General features: G+C 41.7%; 2 protein-coding genes across 2 annotated transcripts in view; one reads left to right on the top strand and one right to left on the bottom strand.

Moving 5' to 3' along the window:
• Positions 1 to 6,644: 6,644 nt before the first annotated feature.
• rmi2 (RecQ mediated genome instability 2) lies at positions 6,645 to 17,102 on the bottom strand. The gene is made up of 2 exons (XM_069906113.1): positions 16,773 to 17,102; positions 6,645 to 8,182 (listed from the first exon to the last, which is right to left on the bottom strand). The coding sequence occupies exons 1-2, from the start codon at positions 17,056 to 17,058 to the stop codon at positions 8,034 to 8,036; spliced, it is 435 nt and encodes a 144-aa protein (XP_069762214.1). The 5' UTR covers positions 17,059 to 17,102; the 3' UTR covers positions 6,645 to 8,033.
• Positions 17,103 to 17,304: 202 nt separating this feature from the next.
• Positions 17,305 to 26,123, top strand: part of socs1a (suppressor of cytokine signaling 1a) — a 48,569-nt gene continuing 39,750 nt past the window's right edge. The window contains exons 1-2 of the mRNA XM_069906111.1: positions 17,305 to 18,377; positions 23,214 to 23,347. The gene's annotated coding sequence lies outside the window, so the exon portion shown is untranslated. The remainder of the gene's footprint in view (positions 18,378 to 23,213; positions 23,348 to 26,123) is intronic.

Below are 26,123 nucleotides of genomic sequence, written 5' to 3'. Positions count from 1 at the left end.
TTTTTTAAATTTCTGTCCATGGCCCCTCCTCCCCTTAAATGTACTGTGGCCCCCAGGCAATTGAATGATGTTATAATTTTGCTGTTTTCTTTTTCTCCTAGAACCATAGAATGCTACAGCCCAGAAATCAGCCCATTTGACCCTTCTAGTCTGTGCGAAAACATTATTCAACTAGTCCCAATGACCTGCACTCAGTCCATAACCCTCCAGACCTCGCCCACCTATGCATCTATCCAATTTATTCTTAAAACTTAAGAACGAGCCTGCATTTACCACGCCAGATGGCAGCTCGTTCCACACTCCCACCACTCCGAGTGAAGAAGTTCCCCCTAAACTGTTTCCCTTTCAGCCTAGAGCCACGTCCTCTTGTACTTATCTCTCCTAATCTAAGTGGAAAGAACCTACTCGCATTTACTCATAATCTTGTCAACCTCTATCAAATCTCCCTTCATTCTTCTACGCTCCAAGGAATAAAGTCCTAAACTGTTTCATCTTTCCCAGTAACTCAACTCCTGAAGACCTGGCAACATCCTAGTAAATCTTCTCTGCACTCTTTCAATCTTACTAATGTCCTTCCTGTAGTTAGGTGACCAGAACTGCACACAATACTCCAAATTTGGCCTCACCAATATCTTATGCAACCTCACCAGAACATCCCAAATCCTGTACTCAACACATTTATTTATGAAGGCCAAGATGCTAAAAGTTTTCTTCACAACCCTGTCTATCTATGATGCCATTTTCATGGAATTATGTATCCCTACTCCCAGATCCATTTGTTCCTCCACAATCTTCAGTGCCCTACCAGTTACTATGTATGTCCTACATTTGTTTGTCCTTCCAAAATGCAACACCTCACATTTGTCTGCATTAAATTCCATCTGCCATTTTCTGGCCCATTTTTCGAATTAGTCCAGATCCCTCTGCAAGCTTTGAAAGTATTCCCTGCTGTCTACAACGCCTCCAATCTTAGTGTCATCAGCAAAATTGCTGATCCAATTTACCACATTATCATCCAGATTATTGATTTAGAAAACAAACAATGGTCCCAGCATTGGTCCCTGATGCACATCACTAATCACAGACCTCCAGTCTGAGAAACCACCATCCACTACCACTCTCTGTCTTCTCCCATTCAGCCAATTTTGAATCCATCTCTCCATGGATATCTAGTGTCTGAACCTTCTGAACTACCATAAATATTCGTGTATAATGCAAAAAACTTTTCCTTTTTCCCCTCAAAAATAGGGGGGGGGGGGGGGGGTTGCATCATACACAATTTAAAAAAAAATTTCTGCAGGCGAGTGGTTGTCGGCAGCCGGCCGGGCGAGTGGAGAGATGCAAGCAGAGAGACACGAGCTTGACTCAGGAGGCCGGGCAGGTGGGTGAGCGGAGAGATGCCAGCGCAACTCAGGAGGCTGGGCGGGCAGGAGAGCAGGCGAGCGAAGAGACGCGAGCGCGACTCAGGTGGGTGAGGGGAGGGGGTCGTATTATACACGGGGGTAAAAATTTTTCCCCTTTTCCCCTCAAAAATGGGGGGGGGGGGGGTTCGCAATATACACGAATATTATGGTAACCTCTCATGTGGGACCTTGTGAAAGGCCTTACTAAAGTCCATGCAGAGAGCTTCCACAACCTTTCCTTCATCTCCTTTCTTGGAACCTCAAAAAACTCTATGATTCTTTCAGCAGGGACCTACCAAGCACAAAGCCATGCCAACTATCTTTAATCAGCCCTTACCTGTCCAAATACTTGCATTTCCGATGTCTCAGAACACCATCCTGTAATTTCTTGATTTATTTTTGGAGCCTTTTTTAAACAACGGGACAACATGAGCTCCCCTCCGTTCCTCCAGCACCTCACCCGTGTCTAAGGACATTTTAAACATTTCTGCCAGGCCCCTACAATTTCTACACTAGTCTCCATCAAGGTGTGAGGGAATATCATGACAGGCCCGGGGGATTTATCTTTATTCGGTGTAACGCAGCAAGCACCTCCTCCTCTTCAATCTCTATACATTCCATGCCATGACTGCTTGTTTCCCTTCCTTCCTTATACACTATGCCACTTTCCTGAGTAAATACCCATGCAAAAAAAACTTAAGATCTCCCCATTTCATGAAACTCCTTCTATACTCTGGCCTTGCTATGATTCTGTAAAATTAGACCATATGATTTCACCATCTCATAGCTATTCCCCTTGTTCTATCCATTCCTCTCCCATCTTCTCTACTATTGAAAAATATCTTTTATCTTTTCTTTCCCAGTTCAGGTGAAGGACCTTGATCCTGAAATATCAACTGTCTCTCTTTCCACAGATGCTGTCTGATCTGCTGAGTTTTTCTAACATTTCCTGTTTGTATTTCAGATTTCTAGCAGTTGCAGAATTCTCCTGGGGACAAAGTGCATCAGTCTGCAAGTTAAATATCAAATTGCTTGTTTTGTTTTGGACTAACACTAACATGGTGTGCATGTTCAAAGTTAAAGACCTGTTCTAAAGTAGAACGAGCCTCCCATCCTTTATCAGCCCTCTAGTCCCATACTCTGGTCAATCGAGTGCACCAAAAATTGGGCGAGGATTTCAATGGGTAGCCATTATAGTAATGCCTGTGGTCTGCAATAAACATATACGTCTTATAATTCGTAAAACAAAAGCCATCAACTACAGATCCCCAATATATTGAAGAGAAACTCTGAGGATGGGCAACCATTTTAACAGCAAGCCATATGCTCTGTGCAGAAAAGGTAAAGAGATAACTGTTCAACAGAAAGCACAATAGGTTGACAATCTTCAGTCCTGGGGTATAATTAGGGAACCCTGTACCCGATCTTCCACTTTTAGACTCTGAAGAATGTTTCAAAATTAACTTGCCATGTCAACCTCTATCACTTGACAGAAATGTAATGCCTTTAAATTTACTTTGGTTAGCTATATTCAAGCTAAAATTTTTAAGAGGAACAAATGGCTGTGGTACTTCATTTAAAGAAAAAGTAAAATTTCAAAGTGCTTTAATATTGTGGCCATGTTACATTATGTGTGGTGTTTCCATTTACTTCTCTGGCACTGGATTCCAGCTGAAATGCAAGATTCCTGACTAAGAGCTTATTCTATCCCACATGCAAAGTGTGTGTTTTTCTTGCTCATCTAACATCAAGGATACAGAGCTAAAACACAGAATTCTGTTGACACAGTGGTTAAGTGAAAAAACAGACATACATCACCTTTGCTACATAAAGGCACTGTTTGACCTGCTGAGTTTCTCCAGCATTTGTGTCTTTTCAAGGACACTGAGCTATTTCATTTGCTAGTTTGGTCCCAGAAAAATCACCTTCTGTGCAGAAAAAAATCATAACTTAAGTGAAATCAACCCTGTTTAAAAAAAGGGTTCTGCTTTTGAAAGTCCCACAACAATTAGCATCCTGTTCCAAGACTAGGTACGGAGTTCTCAGTTCTGAAATAACTTGGATGGTTTTTTACTGAACCAAGATATAAAGAGGGTACTCCTTTAAGATTAGTTATCAGGGTGTTGGACTCTGTGGTGAGATTCTATAGACCTCAATTTATAAATCTAAATATGTCTATATCTGAGCAATGTCTTGAGTTTATATTATAATAATTTATTAAATTTATCCTGAATAGCCACTGGTGGAGCAGAACCTAATCTCTAGTGCTGGCACCAGTTCCCCATCATATTGAAATGGGTGAATATGCCAGGTGGGTGATTTTGAGATAACACTATTTCATCCTGGAGAGTTGCCTTGAACTGTAACAGATCTACCAGGGGGATACAAAGCACTTCAAGAATTCACCACACTCACAACACTGTGTTCCAGGTACTCCCTCAGATTCCCTCCAAATCTCTTGCCCCAATGGCATCATGAAGAAAGCCTCTACTTCCTCAGGAGTTTGCGGAGGAGCTAGTGGAGTTGTTCAAGTGAACCGGTACGGACTTGAAGGGTCGACATGGCCTGTTTCCGTGCTGTAAACGGTTATATGGTTATTTCTTAATAGCAATTATGTACCAAGTACAGTTTGGAATTCTACTGACATGTCTTGTAATTTTATGATTGAAAGTCCAGGAACTGGTATCAACCACAATGCTAAATATTGAACTTTTGCTTCTAATAAAGAAGGCTGTGTAAATAAGTAGTTATTTTTAACAATGTACAATATTTCGTATTGATATTTTATTTTGTGAATTCTTCAGCTCCCAAAGAACTGTGTGTAGTTTTAGCACATTAAATCATGGTGAAAATAAATTCTGTGATTTTTTTTTTTAAAATGCAAAAACATTACTTTTTTTTAACCTATTAACCTATCCTTAGGTTCCAGTCAGACATTCACAATGTCACCAAATAAAAGATACTGCCGGCAATAGTTTGTTCATTTTCTCTTCTGCATAGCAAATAAATACTTTGTACTCCTGAAGACTTCCTTTTAAAAAAAGCACCATTGGAAAAGTTTCATGTGCATTATCATATGGGAAAGGGTGAGCCTCTGTGCAACCATCAGTGGCAATTACCCAAATCCAGCTAGCATAATTGGAAAGTGAAGCAGAGTAATTGGAAGGGGAAGAGTGGGGCAGGGAGTATCTAGACCAAAATCTTCAAGCCTTTGGATTTGGGGAAGACCATGCCACATGTGGTGTGCAGAGACATTGTTAGCTTTTATTTGCATAACTGGAGCAAGCAAGAGCAGCAAAAGTGCAGATGAATTAATGGTCAATTTGAGACATCCAGGGCAGGTAAGCAAATTAGATCACTTTAGTTTCTCCACAATAATCACATCCAGGGAGGTGTGTGCAATGTGCCTCAGGTATCGTTCCAAAGTAGTTTGACCAGTTCTTGATGCCCCATTTTTCAAGAGACACTCACTCATTTAATGTTAATGCACTCAATATTTAATTTGCAGCAGGGAATCAAATTCTTCTTCGAATATCGTGCAGGACAGTTTTCATGCCTTAAAGTTGCATCAACCAGACTGTTTGATCTGAGTTGGTATAGATGCACCCAATAGGATTAATTTTAATTCCTATATGAAAAGGCCCTAACACTGGAATCAACACTCTGTAACTACATTATTCCATATAAAACACTGTGATTCTCACTGTTAGGCCATTCTGAAAACAAAAGTTAATTCTATTGCAATTTTCAGAGATCTGCACTTCAAAAGTTCTTCGGAGGCCATCCAAAGTTCCCATTTCAAAAAGAGAACCTTTGCAGGATGTTAAAAGCACAAGCATGCTGAATCATTTTTAAAATACCACGATTTCTCTACAATATGCACAACTTTGGAGAAATGGCCTATGCATAACGAAATTAATTGGCAGATGTCCATTTAAAAGATTACTGTAAGTGAGGAAATGAAACTAAAGAATCCCACATCTAAATTCTTGATTAAGTGTCAGCTAAGGCTCAGCGAGTTGCATTCTCACTTCCATGCCATTTGTTTGCAGGTTCAAGATTCAATCCTTTGATGCATGTATATTGAGGCTTCTGTTCCGGAGCAGCTCTGTATACCAGGGGCACTGGCTCTTGGATAAGGTGCTGAACTAAGCCCATGTGCACTCCTTCAGTAGTTTTGTTAAATCATATATTATTCCAAACATTGGGGTGGTTAACCCAATTTCTTGGCCAATATCCATCTCCTGTTTTATTTTCCTGGGCAGCAGGTATTATTAGCATGGTCAGTATTTGTTATCCATCTCAAACTACCCCTGCAATTGCAATAAAACAAAAGTGATAAAAACACTCAGCATTTGTGGAAAGTGAAACAGAGTGAAAGTTTCATGTTGAAACCCTTTCTACTCTGTGATGGTACTGAGCTAACTTTAACCTCTAAAGTCAACGCATTGAAGCTATCCACATGCAATTATCCATTGTGTTAGGCCTGAAGTGACTAGTTTAAAATAAATGATGAGAACACGACACCAGTTTTTAAAAAAAATCATCAGCTGTAAAGCCCTTTTTGTACATTGAGGTCACAAAAATACTGCCCATAAATGCAAGTCTTTCTAACACAAGTTTCAACATTTTTTTTTGTAAATAGCTGGAGAATTGTCAAGGATCTGCATCTTTTGTGTTTCTCTGCAGATTTGTAATTGTAAGGTATGGTGGGAAGCTTAGCTGAGCAAGTTAAGAAATGTGGAACTAATGCGTAAATCATACATGTGCTACTGTTTCTGTTAACTGAGATATGGAGATACCACATATGCCGTTGTATAGGACGACTCAGTATAGGATGACCTTGGAATTTCCACCTAAAATGGTAGTTTTGAGTGATACTCTTTGTATAAGATGAGCCCAAATCTGGCACTTACTGCTGACCAGTAGATGCTGTTAAAAGCAAACCACAATACTGTATTTTAATAACAAATTATCATTTAAATGTTTAAATTTTATTTGGATATTTTAAAATAAATCACTGCCGGCTCCTGTCAACAGGCTGTTTAAAGCCCGTACAGTGCTGACAGCAGTCGGACTGGGCAGATGGACCCTGCAGAGGAGTGCTGAGATTTCGCAAGTAACTACATGTCATGATAATGAATATGTATGAGATGTACCGGAAGTCACGTGGTATGAGAGAGAGAGATAAGAACACAAGCAGGAGAACAAAGGAAACGGGAAAATAAAGCCACTGAGAAGTTTACCTGATAAAACTTGTGTTTAATGTTTTATTAACTTCACATTTCGGGCCACAAATGTGACACTACAGGTTAACCCCGCCTTACGAATACTCGCTTTACAAAAATTCACTTTTGTGGAGAAACCTGTCCAAAAGAAATTTGAATGGACTTTTTTGCTTTTATGAAAGATAGCCTTAATAGTAGTGAACGGCTCTTTGTTTTTCGCCATTTCAGCTTACAAAAGGTTTCACAGGAATGCTCTACTTTCGTAAAGCGGTGTGTATCTGTAATGGGGCATGCGAAGATTGTGTCGGAGCCAGCAGGAAGATGGTGGCGGTGTTGCGACTTCACCATCAAGGTAAGAATTTTAGACTCGGCGTATAGGAAGACCCGATTTTAAGGTGAAAATTTTGTTCGAGAATTATCCTTTACAATGGCACGTACATTATTTTTTTAAGTCTCTCCTTGGGTATTTAAAAAGCTTAAGGTGAGCAAAAATGTTGCTTTATTAAAGCTACAGATGCTGGAACCTTGAGCAGACAAAAGAAATTGCTGGAGAAACTCAGCAGGTCAGACAGTATTCATGGGGAGAAATGGTCAGTCAACAATTTGGGACTGGACTCTTTATCAAGCCCAAACAATGAGCCAAAGTTGAAGAGTGTAGTCCAGCTAAAGCTTTCAGCATTAAATGCTGCTGTTCATTTTATTTTGCCCAAGAACCAATCCGGTGTTATGCTTAAATATTGCTTTACAATTTTATTTAGACATCTACATACCCACCTGGAAACAAAAATATTCTTTAAACTTTGGAAAATTAAACAAAGGACAACATAAAAGAGTAGTGGTAATGTTCTGTAAATAACACCATTAACACTATTTATGCTTCATGTAATGAACATAAAATGAATGAATTACCCTAATTCTGACCATTTCCTAGAAACTACTGCAACCTTTAATCAATGCAGTTATGGTGAGTTGAAAGTTGCTGTTCTCCTTCCAGACATTTTCGAAAAAAAGAAAGCTCGCAACATGAAAATAAATATGCTAAACAATATCCTCCACTGGTAATTCACCCAGGATTCCAACTTATCATAGCACCATCTGTCAATTGTTCGTTTGCTTCTTCATGTTCCCAATTTTAATTTTCCCCATAGTTCTCAATAATTCCCCCCCTTGGCATTTATTAATATGTAACAAGATGCTAGAAATTCAAATTCTACCCAGAATGATAATGAGTCAGTAAGTAACAGAAACATTTTGCTTTTCAATTCCTATCCACTGTGGCAGAATTCCTTCTGAACAATTCAGAAACTCAAAGAACTCGTATCCTCATTTTGTTTCCATTATTGATCACATTCTTTGCATTTCAAGTTGTTATGTCAAGTATGCTTTTTTTTTTTGCACAATTTTATGGCATGTTTTGTTGGAGGTCCTCCACTTCAAATCTCCACATGTCCCTATGCAAAGGATTACCAGAGAGATCGGTCACTTTGACAGCACGCAGAACAGGTTCAGGTCTGCAAGACTGGACAACTCCCATCACCATCACATATTTTCCTGTAAGAAAATATTTCAGTAATTAAGGTTCTCAAAGTCCCAAGACTGGCATTTAAAGACAAATACACCAGGTAGTGCAAAAGTGAAACAAAGTGCTGGAAATGCTCAGCAGGTGAGGTGTTACCTGCGCAGTAAAAATGGATTACAGCTGGCCTTTGAGAGAACTTGTATTTAATTCTTTCAAATGTATTAATGTAAGATATTCTGCAAACAATAAATGTAATGATATTACATAATGCAATCTGTCACCTATAGAACGGCACAGTACAGGTCCTTCAGCTCACAGAATAACCTTTTCTAACTGCTATGAATTTCCCGACTGCATCACCTTCCTAGTTTTGGTGCATAAAGCTAAAGAACAATGTGTGAACAAACGATCAAATGACTTAATGTAAGGAAATGGAGTAAGGCGCCTACTTTAATAAATTTACATTCATTTTTCAATCCATAAGCAACAATACAGCATGGACTAATCGCAGCATACTTCATCGTACAAAACTCTCGATAGAGAGTACATGTATTTCTTAAAATTTATAATTTTTTTGAAATAAAATGTGCATGTAACAGTAAAAATGTACATATAATATTTTTTCATGTCTTATGGCAATAAAACATCTGAAGTTTGGCCACCCCTGACATAAACAGTAAATTGTAGGGCCCCAGAGAGTGTTGATGAACAGATCAGGTCTACTGATCCCCAAAAGTGGCATCACAAGTAGAAAGGATGGTGAAGGCAGCAAAAGAATGCCATGACATAGACTATGAGAACAGAGACATCATGTATGAAGGATTTGTCAGGCCACACCTGGTGGGTTGTGTGAAATTCTAGTACCCACATTAAAGGAATTATGTGATTGTACTGGAAAGGATGCAGAGGAGATTCAACAAATGTTAGCTGGACTAGACAAGTTAATTTAAAAGGAGAAATTGGATAGGCAGGTTTATATTCCTAGAGTCTAGTTCAGGAATAAGGGACTCAGTTGTAGAGAGGATCAGCTTGACTAACACAGACCAGGAATGTAAACCAGGATTTTTCTGAGCTATATTTCCCAATATCAAAAACATATTTACTCTGGTCTAAAATTATTACTTTTATTATTACACAAGAAATGAATTACCTGATTCAAAAGGCAATACTGTAAAGCCACTTCTTGAATAGCTGCCAGACGGTTGACAAAAGCCACGTCTTCCTTCCCTCCCAACTTGCTCCTGAACACCTTAACCCAATTCATTCCAAAACTTGTCCAACGATAATGCCTTAAATTCCATGGCTCACCACTCATGTTACCAGTTTCTCCTCCTGCTTTTGCATTCTAACTACATCCCTGGATCCCACAGTGGAAAACAAGCATACTCCTTTCGTCCTCTCAGGCAGACTCTCTAAAAGGAGGTTAACTTGCTTCTACTCCAGTTCTGTGGAGTTAAAGCTAATGAGGTTAAAATACAACACACAAATTCCACCTCAGGTAGGTAGGTAGGAGGTGCTTGACAGAGCAGATTGGTGGGAAATGTGAGAATTAGTGCCCTCCTAATGTTTAAGCAGTGCTTCTAACTCAGGATTCTCCATGCCATCCTAAATTCATACATTTTATTTAATCTAACAAGGAGGCTTTCATACATCTCTGAATTGTTTTCTCTATCTACCTGGCATATTGCTGTGACAGACTTCCTGGGTGGTGGGAGGTCAGATTGCACAGGCAGCCAGGGAGAGGATCCATGGTTAGGAGCTCTGATGCGTAGGTGGCCAAAGCGTTGGGAGCTTGGATGCATGGGTGGCCAGGAAAAGCATCATTGCGTCACATATTGCAAGTGCAGGGAAACATCAGAACTCAAAATCAAAGGTACAGATTTTGACCATTGTAACTTTAAAATATTGTAAGTCGGAACATCGTAAGTTAGAGTTGATCTGTATAATACCCATTTTGATTCCTAGCCAGTAGCCATGAATGTTCCTCTCTGTCATGCATTTCTCCTCCTCCACACTTACACCAGACTACCACTTTCTCACATCAAAGAGTCTGCATGGCTTTTTACTTGGCTTTCATACCTCACTCAGATGTCAATACAAAACCATTAGAGTGGCCAGACTTTGGTAGAACTGAGGCTCTTGTCCATCATTGCTGGGATAGTCCACGGGTCTCCTGGAATTTCAAGACATGGCCTTCATCATGAATGGGTAGAAGTTGCCTTCCTTTAGCACGTATTGGCCATTGCTCATCAGCTTCCACATAAATATGAGACCATCCAGTGGTAAACTGGTGAAAGGCGACAACAGACTCGCTGTGCTGCAAGGGCAGGGAATTCAATTCCAAAATGTAAAGTAAAAGTAAATGTACACGAGCATTTACTTGCCTGTCAGCAAGTGCTGTGCATACACATCTTTCCCACTACCTCTTCCCCAGTACCCCTCCTCACCTTCTAACCTCCCTATCTCCATCCTCTAGTTTTCCATCCTCAGAGCCTTACCTCTGCCCTTTAAGAGTCTCTTTTGAACCCTAGTACTTGGACCCTTCCTTTCTCCCTCCTCTCTTCTTTTGACCATCTGCTCTACACTCCTCTGCACCATATTTATTACTACCCCTTGCTACTACCCCAAGTCCGCCAGCTCTGAGAAACCTCGTATCCACCAACACCATGACATTCCCTAACGACAGGCCGTGTTGGCATTTGGGATGGTTGATGGTGTGAAACATGAAAAGCTATGATTGTAGTCAAAACACAAAAATGCTGGTGGAACTCAGCTGGGGTCTTGCAGCGTCTATAGAGGGTACAGATATATTACCGACATTTCAGGTGAAGAGAGAACTTCTTCAGGGTAGGCATCCCTTGAAGAGTTTTTGCAATGGAGCAACCTCTAGCTGATGCCAGCAGCTTTAATCAGCACACAGGAGTTACATTTGAAATCCTGTTCAACTAATGATTTGTCAACTTCATTGCCTAGGTCTATTAACCCTTGCTTAAGAGAATGTGAAAGCTAAACTTCTACTTGATCTCTAAAACTGAAGGGAAAGAAAACCACAAACCATTGTTGAGTTCTAGACTTGACATTTGATATATGATGAACTTTCAGCCGAACAGGTCACTATAACATATCAAAAGAAGGTACTGAACAGAACCAAGAGCCTCCTTCCTCTGTTGCAGTTTCACTAGAACTTCACATCCTTTCACATTAACCATTAGTTGCACAAACATGTTATTGTGCAAGGAATTTTGACAAAGTTAACCACACAGTTGGTGCACTTCAACAGCAGATAAACTTTCACTTTCTCACTCATACAATAATCAGACATCAAATTATGGTTTTAATATTTCTACTAGAACTACTTAAATTGCTAATGGCAGCTAAATTTCAAAGAATTCAATTCCAAAATGACACTTTCCCATTAGACAAAAAGATTTTTGCCTTCAAGTCCCATTGATCATTTTACAGTAAAATCCCTGGTATCTGGAATTCAAGCAACTGGCAGCCTCAAGCAACCAGCAATAAAAAAATTGAGGAAAATAAATAATTTTTTTAAAAGTAAGAATAAAATAGGTAAAAAATACGTAAGTTTAAAATTCTACATGTTCTCTGAAGTGACACATTTTGGTGTTACACTTGGGGGTATCGGGAGCAAATATTCAGTCGGCAGAGTGCCTTGCTTGTCACAGCTGTCTGAATAAAATTTGAATAAAATTGTGTTTGAATAAAATGGCGTCGCCCAGGGTGAAGAGCTGGCTGATGCTGCTCACCGTTGGGATGGCTCTCTCAAAGTGTCTCCTTATCCCTGCTTAGTAAGAGTTGCCCTGGTCAGAGGCTTTACCTCTAAACTTGGGGGAGGAATGTTATTATTCGTCTTTTGGGTGGCTCGGGGGGGGGTGGGGGGGTGGAATGAACCCACAGACGCAGTGACAATTAAATATTTTCAAAGATTACTGAAAGTAAAGTAAAATGCTTTAAGGTTTATATATTAATGCAATGGAAGTTTGTTCAATGCAAGTACAGTATAGTCTTTTGTCTTTTAAATTGTTTATTCTTAATGCTGGTGTATTAGGCATTGTAAGACTAAGTCTCAAGCAACCAGACAATACACTTATACGGCATCTACCAATCACCATAGGTGCTGGACACCAGGAGTTTTATTGTACTTGCCTATTTTTTTGGATATCTGATCTACAGCAACTCTTCTTCCACTGGACTTTCCCTGCTACCAATGGACAGCCATACAATCAATGCTGGGTTAAGCCCACACTCGATATATACTGTCAAAACAAACACCAGCACAAGCCACTGTACCAAGCAATTATCTACTTATTCTTTTGCAGCATCTCAGCTCCAAGGAAGTAAAGACTCCACTTCCAGATCAGAGTTATGAAGCACAGAAACAAGTTCTTTGGCTCACCAGGTATATGTTGATCAAGAACCAAACTATTGTATTCCAATCCCATTTACCAATACAGGTCGAGTACCCCTTATCCAAAATGCATGGGACCAGAAGTGTTTTGGATTTTTTTTTTGATTTTGAAACACAACTTAAAAATTGCACTCATTCACTCAGACTTAAAGATACATGCATTCACATTACAATTCAAATATTTACATATGCACAAACTAACTGAAGTAGACATATATTGAAAAATCTACACACAATAATGCGCTACTTGTGTTCACTAAATCCTGTTCTTCAATCGTGATTTCTGAACTCTATTATGGAAGCGCAAGTCACAGCCCTGCGACAATTTGATACATTGGAAGAACTAAGGAAAGGCTTGTCACAGTCTGTTCTAGAATTCGATACATTTGCAAAGACATTGGCCATGTTTCTACTGAGCGATGAAAATTCGGGGCAACGCGAGGTGATGTGTGGTGATGCGAGGTGCTCCGTTGTCCACCTTTTGAGATGGTCGATGCGTAGTGATGCGAGGGACGATTTTTCAGTAGAAACACAGCGAGTAACGAATTCGCAGTGTACCGGAAGTCTCAATTTTTCGCCTGCGCTTTTCAATTGATCATTCCATGCACGCACCGGCACAGCGCATTATCTTATTGCATATATATACTGCACAAGCTACCTACTAGCTAGCTATACTGCGTTCATATCGCCTCCGCTGTTCCTTTGTGTATCGTTAAATTGGAGTAATTTCCCTGGACAAATATCAAGCTTGTCTGTCGTTATAATAACTTTTTCGTTTCTTCGTTGGAATATGTCAGACAGTATCAACTGGACATTTGACCTTCAGCGATTCTTGATCACAAAATGGCAGGAAATGATGGTGAAGGGCATTTTGGATGGGAAAACAAAACGACCTGATATGTGACCTTAAAATACGCGACTTCCTGGTCACCTCGCATCACCCCGCATCACCGCGTATTTATCGCTCAGTAGAAACAGTTCGGGTAGTCGTAAAATACGAGGTGATGCGGGGGACAAAAATTTGCGGTGATGCGAGGTGATACGAGGTGTCCCAGTAGAAACACGCACATTGTTATTTTGCAAGGGAGAAACATTCAGACTGCTGGAGAGAACACAGCTTTTGAAGCAGGTCTTGTGGCTAGCCATTCTGTGAAAGCATGCTCTATGAATGACTGGGTCTTTTCGATGGATTGACCTGTTCCAGGAGGGTCTTTTTGTGAAGCTAAAATTGATTGTGACGAACAGTGGAGGTCACTTGAAGAAACTGCTTCATTTTAAGTGTGACTAGCAGTGAAGTTACTTGGAGAAACTGGTGCCAGGGTCTTGGAAGCTTAGTGGAGGCTGCCCAGTTCAAGTCTTGCCTACCAAAAGGACCATAGCTGTGTGGGTGAACATTTCTTCAAAGGCAACGGAAGAAAAATTTGTGAATCTGTAGCAGCCACAACTCCAGTCTTCCCCTCAGTTCAAAATTAATTCTGGGCATCAAATTTCAAAGGCCTATGCTTCAACATGGAATTTGAAAGACTGAACTTTGAAGTAACTTTCTAGATTTCGGCCTGGACTGTAATGGTTTGGGTACATCACACATACAAACATATACTAGAACACCTGCGCATAGTTGGGGATAGATTTAATTTAAGAGATGGAAATAAAATTAGTGTTTTAAAATTAAACACTGCCTATTGCTGCTCGTTACGTGGAAACTGAGAAGCAATTAGGTGAGAGAGAAGAGGGCTAAGGAAGGTGGAGAGGAAAAGGAAGAGAAGGGAGTGGAGAACTGGAAGGAAAAAGACAAAAGGGGAGGAAAAGAGAGAGACTGGGGGATAGGGGGCTATCTTGAGGAGAAATTGAGTAGCCTGGGATATTTACTGTCTTTTAGAAGGATGAGTGGGGAAGCATAAAGTAATGAAAGCAATGGATGAATTAGAAACAGGGAGGTTATTTGCACTGGCAGTTGAAACAAGACTAAGGGATTTGGCCTCAAGGTTTTGGGAATAAATACAAAACTGATGAAGAGGAACTGCTTCTCCCAGGGAGTAGTGAATCTGTAAAAGTTTTTGCGCAATGAAAGCAGTCTCATCAAGTGTATTTCAGATGCATAGATTTTTGAATGGGGCAATTAAGAGTTGGGGGAATCATGTGGATAAGTAGACCGAGTCCATGACAAGATCAGCCATGTTCTTTTGATTGACAGAGAAGGCTCAACAGGCAAGATGGTCACTTTCTATTCTTGTGTTCCTCTGCACTAGAATGCATGAGATCTAGGGAAATTGGAGAGTTCGAAAATGATGCTGTCTGGTTGGAGAATGTCAAGATGGAATGCAAGATGTTGTTCCTTCAATTTGACAGTTGCTTCAATTTGGCAGTACAAGGAGAGATGGACAGGCATATCAGTTTGGCAATGGTGTGCAGAATTAAAATGGTTGGCAACCAACCTTCCCTTTCTTTCCCTATCTGGGAGATCCTTACTGTTGAAGCAGACCGAGCAAGGTACTCAATGAAGCAATCCTGCCTGGCATCCAGCCTCCACAAAGCCACATTGAGAGCATCACATGCAGTTAATGGCCACTATAGATTCACAGGGGAAGTGTTGCCTCACTTGGAAGGCCTGTTTAGGGTCCTGAATAGTGGTGAGAGAGGTACAAGTACACATGTACTACTTTTTGCAATCACAGGGTGGGGGAGAGGGGCAACTGGTGAGAAGGGATGGTGGGAAGGGAGTCTTGTTTACCTTTTTGCCAACTTGTGGAACTCCCTACTACAGAATCTTGTTGAGGCCAGTTTGTAAGATATGTTCAAAAGGGAATTGGATGTGGCCCTATTGGCCTAAAGGATCAAGGGGTAATAAAGTAAAAGTAGGAATAGGGAACTGAAATTGCATGATCAGCAATGACCATCCATATTGAATGGTGAAGCAAATGTTAAAGGGCTGAACAGCCTTCTCATCTTCCCATTTTCTGTCTCAAAACTCAAAAATATTATGAAAGGGAAAGAGTGGATCCTGAGACTACTTTCTCAAACTGGAGAGTTGCTGTTTAACCAACATCCCAAATCAATGGGATTGGCCATGATATCATCTAAAAACAGCTCGCAAAATCAGTGAGGATCCCAACACAGCATATTGCAGATTCTCCCGTCAGGAAAGAGATAAAGAAGTATTACAGCCAGAACCACTAGGCTGAGAAGCAGCTTCTTTCCAAGGGCAGGGAGGAAAATGACTGATGAACTGCTCATTCAACCCCTCAGTGACTCAACTACTATTTAACAATTTATTTGTTTAAGCATTTTTGTAGAAGTACTGTGCGTGTGTATGTTACGCCCTGTCGATGTCACATCCGTCTGTGTGTTGCACCCAGGACCGGAGAACTCTCGTTTCATGCAATCAGATGATAAATAAACTTGAACTTAATCACAGGGAAATAACAGGAGGGAGGGCTGATGGAAAGGGATTATCAGAGGTTCAGCATTAACTCAATGGATCAAATTCTTCTAGTGGTTTTCAAACTGGCCTGCCCCCAACTCACATTCCACCACGTGCATAAGGGATGACTGGGAAGGGAAGGTTGAGAACCACTGCTCTCGACCCAATTATCATTGAAATATTTTGTTTGAGAAAAATTGTCCATTTCCTTTGGAGTTTTGAAACCGTGCAATGTCAAACCTTTTTCTTTCCACTCACATACCTCCTTAAGGAATCCCTTACTAATCACACAGGACCTGCGGCAGAAGGATTGCTTCAAGTGGAATGAGTTTGGGGAGGTGGGGGGGGGAGGTTGGTGGGGGGGGGGGGAGGTTGGTGGGGGGGGGGGAGGTTGGTGGGGGGGGGGAGGTTGGTGGGGGGGGGAGGTTGGTGGGGGGGGGGAGGTTGGTGGGGGGGGGGAGGTTGGTGGGGGGGTGGGGAAGTTGGTGGGGGGGGGAGGTTGGTGGGGGGGGAGGTTGGTGGGGGGGGGGAAGTTGGTGGGGGGGGGAGGTTGGTGGGGGGGGGAGGTTGGTGGGGGGAGGTTGGTGGGGGGGGGTGGTGGGGGGGGGGAGGTGGGGAGGGGGAGGTGGGGAGGGGGAGGTGGGGGGGGAGGGGGAAGAAAGCACTTTGAAAACCACTGTTCTATATTGTAAAACAATGCTGGTCTGACACACTCCATCTTTAATTCAAAGTAGGTTCCAGGACCCCTTCATCCTGCCCGGCCTGCAGCCTTTACCTGGGCTGATGCAGGGCCTGCCCTGTGGGACGCCGCCCGCCCCGACCACGGTGAACGTGCCCGTCTCGTCAAGGAGCTGCAGCCTGGTGTTTTGCTCGGGCCGCACCTCCAGCACCGTCCCCTGCATCCACACCACGCTCACGTCCAGCGGAGCCCGGCCACTGCCCGGCCGCTCCACCAGCCACGCCGACGGCTGTCCGCCCCGTGTCGCGCCGAGCCGCAGTTGCCCGGCCAGCACCTTACACGGCGGCGACTGCAACCGCCCACGATCCGCGGCCGCGTCCATCGAACGCCAGGCCGCCCTCGACCGGCCAATGGGAGAGCTGAGCAACCTCCGCCAATCAGATCAAGAGGAACGGGTCTAACCAATTGTAGCGCCAGGCGAAGCCTCTTAACCAATCGGAGTAGTCATGAACACGCATCCGAAGAAGGCGCAGTAGCGGATAGGTTCAAACTCCACCAATAAGAGAATAGGATATTCTAACCAATCACAATCGAGTTCCTTTCCAGGGACCTGTCAAAGACGAGGGCAGTGGCTTGGATGAAAGAGGGAAAGTTTACAGGAGATTTATGAGGCGAGTTATTTTCATAAAGAATAATCGCTGTTGAAGCAGATACGATGACAATATTTAAGAAGCATTTAGATAGGCTCATTGAGGGATATCAACCATGCATCATGGAGAGCATCAGCATTAACAGGGTAGGCCGATGGGCCTGTTCCTGCCCAGTATCTCTCAATGTTTATAACCCATGTTGACGCCATCTGCAAATCATTGTTGACAGGCAGCCCACCCTGTCAATGAAAGGAGTGGCCAATGTCTTAACCAATTCCAAGGTTGTACTACCAATGGGAACAGAGGCTGTGACTGGCGATATTGCAACGAAAGGGCATGGTTGGTCTTGAAGAACGGAAAACAAGAAATAGGAGCAGGAGGAGACCAGTGCGGCCCGTCAAGCCTGCTCCGCCATTCAATGAGATTGTGGCTGGTCTGATGATAGGCTCATCTCCACCTACCTGCCTTTTCCCTCTATCCCTTAATCCCCTTACTATTTAAAAATCTATCCAACCTTGTTGGAAGAATGAAATGGAAGGAAACAAAAATCTACAGTTCAGCAGCACTTTTCCAAGGATTTTACTGCCAAAGAAATGCAAGTACATGCTTCTTTCCGCACGGAATCCTCGCTGATCTGAGTATTTCCAGGATATTGATTTCCTGCTCCTGCAATTGTGGAATTTACATTTTGAAGTAACTGTTGCCATTGAGGAAAAGTATACCTCCATGATAAATCATATACAACTGAAAAGGACAACAAAAGGCTTGGGAAACTCGAAAACATAACATCCGTGAGCTTTGCAAGGAGTTTTTCCACCTGCCTGAGATTATTTCACTCATGAGGGGGAGTGGAAAGTTTCCTGAGACTGCCAAAACCTTACACCGCCCAGTCATAAACAGAGCTCTTTGTAATTAAAAACCAAAATTCAAAGAAGGACCTGGAATATGAAAGCTCAATAGTGAACAAAAATAAAAAGAAATACAAGCTTCATTGACTGACAGAATCGCTTTGGCTTGGCTTCGCGGACGAAGATTTATGGAGGGGTACACAGTAAGTAATGATTAAAGACCACTTGCAGACAATTTAAATTTTTTTGTAAAACATATTGCTGAAATCTGAACTTTTTAAAGACAACAAATCATTCAACGAAGTAAAAACACAATTCTATAGAAACTCAGCAGGTCATACAGTGTAAATAATCAGAATTTATTGTCATGAACATGTCACAAAAATTGTTTTGTGGCAGCATCACAGTGCAAACATTCATATAAACCACCTTACAAAAATAAATAAAAGTAGTGCATGAAAAGTCAAAGTAAGGCAATGTCTTTGGTTCATTCATCATTCAGGAATCTGATGGCAGCGGGGAAGAAGCTCTCCTTCGCCGAGTGCTCATCTTTAGGCTCCTGTAACATTTTCCTGAGAGTATGGCCTGGGTGTGGGGCTCTTTGAGGATAGAGGCTGCTTTCTTAAGTCACCACCTTTTGTACATGTCCTCGAGGGAGTGAAGTCTGGTGCCTGTGATATCGCAGGTTGACTTAACAACTTTCTGGACTATCTTCTGGCACCTCCATACCAGACAGTGATGCAACCAGCCAGAATGCTCTCCATGATACATCTGTAGAAGTTTTAGAAAGTCCTCGGTGACACAATGGAATCTCCTCAAACACCTCACAAAGTATAGCTGCTGACGAGCCTTCTTCACGATTGCATTGACATGGAGACTCCGGGAAAGATCCCCTGGAGATGCTGACACCCAGGAATTTGAAGTTCTTGACCCTCTCCACTACTGAGCCCTTGATGAGGACTAGATCATGTTCTCCTAACTTCCTCCTGAAGTCCACAATCATCTCCTTGGTTTTGCTAACATTGAGTGCAAGGCTGGTGGTGTGATACCACTCAACGAGCTGATCTATCTCCCTCCTATATGCTTCCTCATTGCCATTTACCCTGATGAAGGACTCAAGCCTGAAACATTAGTTATGTATCATTATCTTTGCTATATAAAGTACACTGCTTGACCTGCTGAGTTTCTCCTGCATTGTGTTTTACTTCAATCACAATGTCAGCAGACTTTCTTGTTTTACTCCTTAAATCTATCAACGAATACGAGAAGGAACACATCTAAAAACTTTCAAGACACATAGTACTATTGACTCTGATCCTTAGGATTCAGTCTGTAAAACTCCCAACATCCCCCAACATTTCAAAAGAGCCAAAGAGCAATTAAGTAAAGGAAGAACAATGCAGCATCAATCAGGTCTTGTCAGTGTACTAGCTAAAATACTGTAAGGAAATATAACATACACATTCTGCTCCTCAAAGTATGGCACACCAACAAAAAACATCCCTGATGAAGTATTCAACATTGCTTATCAGCATTTTTTAAAGGGGAAATTCAGCTCCATGTGACACCTGCCAAGGAAGTATTTCTAGAAACTCTTGAGGTACCAATGATATGCTGTTTGCAGCCAAACAGATCCAAACTGAGTACCAAGTACAACAGAGGATGGCACAATGATGCAGCTGGTTGAGCAGTTTCCTGACATCCCCAACAACCCAACTTTGCTGTCAATGTGGAGTTTGACCTTTCCTCCAGATGGATATAGGTTTATAAAACACTTAGGATGTTCTCTAGGCTGATTCCAGAGATGAGGGACTTAGCCTATGAGGAGAGATTGAGTCGTCTGGAACTGTACTCAATGGAATTCAGAAGAATGAGAGAGGATCTTATAAAAATGTATAAAATTATGAAAGGAATAAATAAGATAGAGTTCGGTAAGTTTTTTCTACTGTGAGGTGAGATGGGAGCTAGGGGGCATATCCTCAAGTTTCAGGGTAATTGATTTAGAATCGAAATGAAGAGGAACTGCTTTTCCCAGAGGGTGGTGAATCTGGAATTCTCTGGTCATGCAAGCAGTGGAGGTGACCTCAGTGACCATATTTATGACAGGATTGGATAGATTTTGCATAGCAGGGGAATTAAGGGACTTGGGGGGGGTGGGGGAAGGCAGGTAGCTGGAGATGAACCTATCATCAGATCACCATGATCTTATTGAATGGTGGAACAGACTTGATGGGCTGAATGGCCTGCTTCTGCTCCTATTTCTTATGTTCTTAAGTTGCACCTAGTATGTAGGAGACTGGTCAGATCTGGGGGAAGTTGAGGGCAATAAAGTAATGTAGGCAACAATAATCAAATTCACAAACACAATTGTTTGTAGATGCTGGAATCTGGAGCAAAAAGCAATCTGCTGGAGGAACCTGCTAAGTTGAGTGTCATCAGCAGGAGAAAAAGAACGGTCAGCGTTACAGGTTGGAACCCTTCATCAAGACCACGGTCAAGACCTTGATGAAAAGTTCCAGTCTAACCCTGCCTTCTAACACCACACATCTGCCAACATTTAATGTGCTCTAGGATCAGACTCATCAGTTACTGAAGAACTCATTCAAAATAGAGCCTACATAAGTGACCATCCTCCACATACCAAGAAAGAGGATGATAACAGGTGGCATGGTTAGCATTTATCACAACACTACTACAGGGCCAGCGACCCAGGTTAGAATCTGTCCGTGAGGAATTTGTACATTCTCCCTGTGTCGGTGTGGGTTTCCCCTGGATATTCTGGTTTCCTCGCACCATTCAAAACTTAGTGGGCAGGGGATTTGAAGGTCAATTGGGTGTAATTGGGCGGCACAGGCTCGTGAGCTGGAAGCGGTTACCTTGTTGCATGTATGTCACTCATCAAACTCTTTTAGAGACCAATACGTTCTGCTTAATAAAGTGGAATAAGAACAAGTATTGTCCATGAAGTAAAGGGGATGTCTCTTCACTCTCCTGATGGCCTCATGTGGGGTCTTGTCGTGAAATATTGACAATCAATATTTCTCGCTCTTCCCCCACCAACCCACACCCCCACACACAGATACTGCTCAACCAGCTGGATTATTCGAGCATTTTGTTTTTCTGGCTCTTCGTTCAGAATCCTCTCAAAGTGATAAGGGGAACTCTTTGTGTTTATGAGGAGGTTTCAGATCCCTGGGGCCCACTTACAATGGTGAAAGCGACCTTTCCCTGAAAGCAAGAAAGCAATTAGGAAGAAAGGAATGGTGACATTCAGCAACCCCCCCCCCCAACCTTGGCTGACGTGATGGCTCCAGAATACCTTTGTTTAACAAATATAATTTCCTTGCCAAGCAAAATAAACAAATGCTAAAAGAAAATGGACATTACTGAATCAAAGTACGGTAAAAGTCTTCAAATCTGGACTGCATAGTGATTGGGGAACTATAAATCTGTAAAGTCAAAAATATTAAGTAAACCTGTCCTTTAGAATGATTCTGCATCAATAATATCAGATTGAAACCACAATTGCATTAAGATGATTGGCAGGGGGTGGGATGGGGGGGGGGTTATTATATGTGTTTAAAAGTAGCCTCAAAGGGCAAGTGCAATTTACTACAGACAATAAAAGTCCTAAAATCTGGTCTGCTTGGGGATTGGGTTGGTCTGGATTTTTGGGTTTCCCAGATTCATAGACAGTACTTTTAAAATTCAAGTTTAAGATAAGTTTTATAGTTTATTCATTAGCAAAAACACCGTGCTTCATTTATCAAAAGGAGCAATTTTAAAGAAAAATAAAGTCAATACTTGACAAAAGTGTAAACGTAACATTTTTCACTGCAAAAGAAGTGTGTCATACTTGAAGTTATGTTTAAAAATGAACTCTTTATAAAGGATTTTCATTGTATTTTTAAATTTGTATTGTTTAAAATGAATAAAAATAGTTTAAAAAGAAAAATGACCATTATAAAAGAAAAAAACTGTATACAAATGAATTTTTTTGTTATAAGATTACCTGTACTAAGCATGGTCTCTTGTTGCCACTGTGGATCTGTGATGCTTACACATGCATGCACACACAAAAAAGTGCTAAATTTAAAAAGTTTGAGACTTTGGATTCTTCGGTGGTCCGGATTTCTGGCATCCAGATTTTTGGACTTTTACTGTAAGTTGTTGTGGTAATTCTAAATTATTTTAGCCAGGACACGAGCATTTCTTTAAATCTATGTGCTCCTAAAAGCAAAAAAATTATATTACGAAGCACTCACTCATGAGTTACGTTCATAGTCAGTATATCATCATTATCAGTTCCTAGAAGTCGAGCAGCATTTTCATCTTTTGGCAGCTGTAAAGAAACATTTACACATGAGTGCAAGGGTTCCCAAGAAAATGTGGTAATCAGTAACTAAACAAAAGACCGATAACTGTATGAACATCTGAGCCTAATAGAGTCTAAATGTCTGAGACTAATTGGGATGAGAAGGAAGAACATAACTTCCCCATCTTCTTGCATTTGGCTGCTAATTACCTGTTACCAACTAGAATACAAGGTTTTCTTTGTTCTGAAGGGGTCATCAAAAGATTATGGCTGAATTACTGTGCTCCTTATAATCCAATATCTCTAATTGCGTGACATATCACAAGGACTTATTTTGGGGATGCACCATGTGCTAAATGGAAGACTGATTGATTTAAAGTTAGCACTGGGCAATTGGATCACGTCCATAATTTTGTACAAGAGAGGATAAATAAGGGGACAGGCCCCTGTGCTCCAATCATTTGACAATGATCCAAGTTTATAGCATGTTTTTCATGTTTATAGCATGCTGTTAAGGAGACATGCTTTCAAAAGTCAACAAAATTGCATTCCTGACATCCATCCAGCTAAAGAACTTTCTTATCCTTGCATAAAACACCCAGTGTTTAGCTGCAGGAAAACCTCACACCTGCACAATTAGGTGTGTTGTTTTGGCATATATACTTACGCCTTAAATAAACTGTGCTCACAGACTCCAAAATCCTTTCTTTTTCAACATCTCTAGGTTTCTCACCCAGGATCAGTCAACCTATCAACACTCACTATTACCCATCACCGGCATTCTCAAATCCAACAATAAACAAAAAAGCATTTGTCAGAAGTGGAGCTGAGCTGCAGGCAACCCAGTCTGGTCAGAGGGTATGTCTCATCTTTATTTCACTCTTTCAAAAGTTAGTAAAACTTAGGGCTGTACATATGGCGTAGCGGATAGCACAACGCTGTTACAGCACCAGGAATTTGGACTGGTGTTCGAATTCTGCACTGTCTGTACGTTCTTCCCATGTCTGCTTGAGTTTCCTCTGGGTGCTCCGGTTCCCTTCCACCGTTCAAAACCTACCGGTGTTGTCAGTCAAATGGGTTTAATTGGGCCGCATCTGCTCGTGGGCCGAAAGAGCCTGTTGTCATGCTGTAGTTTAAAGTGAATTACATTCTGTGAACTTTACTGTTGGTCTAGTTCATTGGCTGCTTCTTGTTGATCAGTTTACTGGATGATTCCAATTTCCTGGATGCCAGATATCACCAATAGATGGCACTTGTCTGAAAGTAATGGAAAGACTGGGGCTATTAGGTTGATCAGCTGAAGAGTCAAACTTTTTGTCAGTTTAGCAATGCAATGCAGTTCATTAATTGTGAATATTTATTTACCTATCCTTTTTTATTTTTTATTTGTTTTTCTGTCTTGAGGCACATTGTGGTAATTTAAACTATTCTTTGGCTTGGCTTCGCAGACAAACATTTATGGAGGGGTAATGTCCACGTCAGCTGCAGGCTCGTTTGTGGCTGACAAGTCCGATGCGGGACAGGCAGACACGGTTGCAGCGGTTGCAAGGGAAAATAGGTTGGTTGGGGTTGGGTTTTTCCTCCTTTGTCTTTTGTCAGTGAGGTGGGCTATGCTGTCTTCTTCCAAGGAGGTTGCTGCCCGGTGAACTGTGAGGCGCCAAGATGCACGGTTTGAGGCGATATCAGCCCACTGGAGGTGATAAATGTGGCAGGCACCAAGAGATTTCTTTAGGCAGTCCTTGTACCTCTTCTTTGGTGCACCTCTGTCTCAGTGGCCAGTGGAGAGCTCGCCATATAACACGATCTTGGGAAGGCGATGGTCCTCCATTCTGGAGACGTGACCTACCCAGCGCAGTTGGATCTTCAGCAGCGTGGATTTGATGCTGTCAGCCTCTGCCATCTCGAGTACTTCGATGTTGGTGATGAAGTCGCTCCAATGAATGTTGAGGATGGAGCGGAGACAACGCTGGTGGAAGCGTTCTAGGAGCCGTAGGTGATGCCGGTAGAGGACCCATGATTCAGAGCCGAACAGGAGTGTGGGTATGACAACGGCTCTGTATACGCTAATCTTTGTGAGGTTTTTCAGTTGGTTGTTTTTCCAGACTCTTTTGTGTAGTCTTCCAAAGGCACTATTTGCCTTGGCGAGTCTGTTGTCTATCTCGTTGTCGATCCTTGCATCCGATGAAATGGTGCAGCCGAGATAGGTAAACTGGTTGACCGTTTTGAGTTTTGTGTGCCCTATGGAGATGTTGGGGGGTTGGTAGTCATGGTGGGGAGCTGGCTGATGGAGGACCTCAGTTTTCTTCAGGCTGACTTCCAGGCCAAACATTTTGGCAGTTTCCGCAAAACAGGATGTCAAGCGCTGAAGAGCTGGCTCTGAATGGGCAACTAAAGCGGCATCGTCTGCAAAGAGTAGTTCACGGACAAGTAGCTCTTGTGTCTTGGTGTGAGCTTGCAGGCGCCTCAGATTGAAGAGGCTGCCATCTGTGCGGTACCGGATGTAAACAGCGTCTTCATTGTTGAGGTCTTTCATGGCTTGTTTCAGCATCATGCTGAAGAAGATTGAAAAGAGGGTTGGTGCGAGAACGCAGCCTTGCTTCACGCCATTGTTACGGTTGGTATATCTTACATACCTGAGGTTACAGCAAATAAGTGTTTTGTTGCATCTTCAGGTTGTATTTACGTACATAACAATAAACTTTCATACTTCAAATCCAGGCTAATGTTAACTTTTCAAATTATGGCACTTTTTTATTTATTTAAAAAATAAACTTTATTCATATTAAAATATATAGCATCAAAAGAAGTAAACAGTGCAAAACACTACATACTTACAGTTATTCAGTTTTATTGGCTCTGTACATTGTCGTGTTAGCACATCTTTAGCGTTGCACTTGAGAAACTGCAATTGACGAGTGTGAGACTGAAGTTACCCATCTGCAGAAAACAATGCAGCCAAGATAAAAGCAAACAACTTTAAGCTGCACCGGTGTAGACATTGATGCAAAAAAAAAATCAGAAGAGGAAAAAAACAAGAAATGAGCCTAAACCTTTAACGCCAACCTCCACAGTACATGATAAATCAGATTACAACACCACACTAAAGTTTTTGGCTTAACATGCATGAGTGCACCACTGAAAGGGATAGATCCTGGACTGCTGAACCACTGATTGAACGTCACAGTCTACTCATTCTTGTCACAATATAAAGAGAAAATCAGTACAAAACACTCCCTCCCCCTCCTCATGTCATATCACTACTTCTGCGTGGTGGTACTTTCCACTTTAGACACAAGATACCCTATGTTTCCCGGTACAGTGTTAAATATGTAGAAGGAAGTACAGTAGGGCAAAGGGTTATGCATATACTCGATTATTATCAACACTGATCCCACCACTGGAAAGTAATGCTTCATCTATTTAGTACAACCTAACAAGGGGTCACTTTATCAAGTCCATTTCAGTGTTACCCAACACAGTGAGAGAGATTGACCACTGGTAATGCTCCTTGAGGGGTGAGATGTTCTGCCTCTATATGTTTTCCATATTTCAAATGCAGGGCTTTATGACTTGAATATGAAATCTTTGAAATGATTTCTAGCCTTTATCATTTTTGTAAAGTTAATAGCAAAAT

This window comes from Narcine bancroftii, chromosome 12 (genome assembly GCF_036971445.1).
Source record: "Narcine bancroftii isolate sNarBan1 chromosome 12, sNarBan1.hap1, whole genome shotgun sequence".
Classification (NCBI taxonomy): Eukaryota; Metazoa; Chordata; class Chondrichthyes; order Torpediniformes; family Narcinidae; genus Narcine; species Narcine bancroftii.
This window is presented reverse-complemented; position numbering and strand designations above follow the sequence as displayed.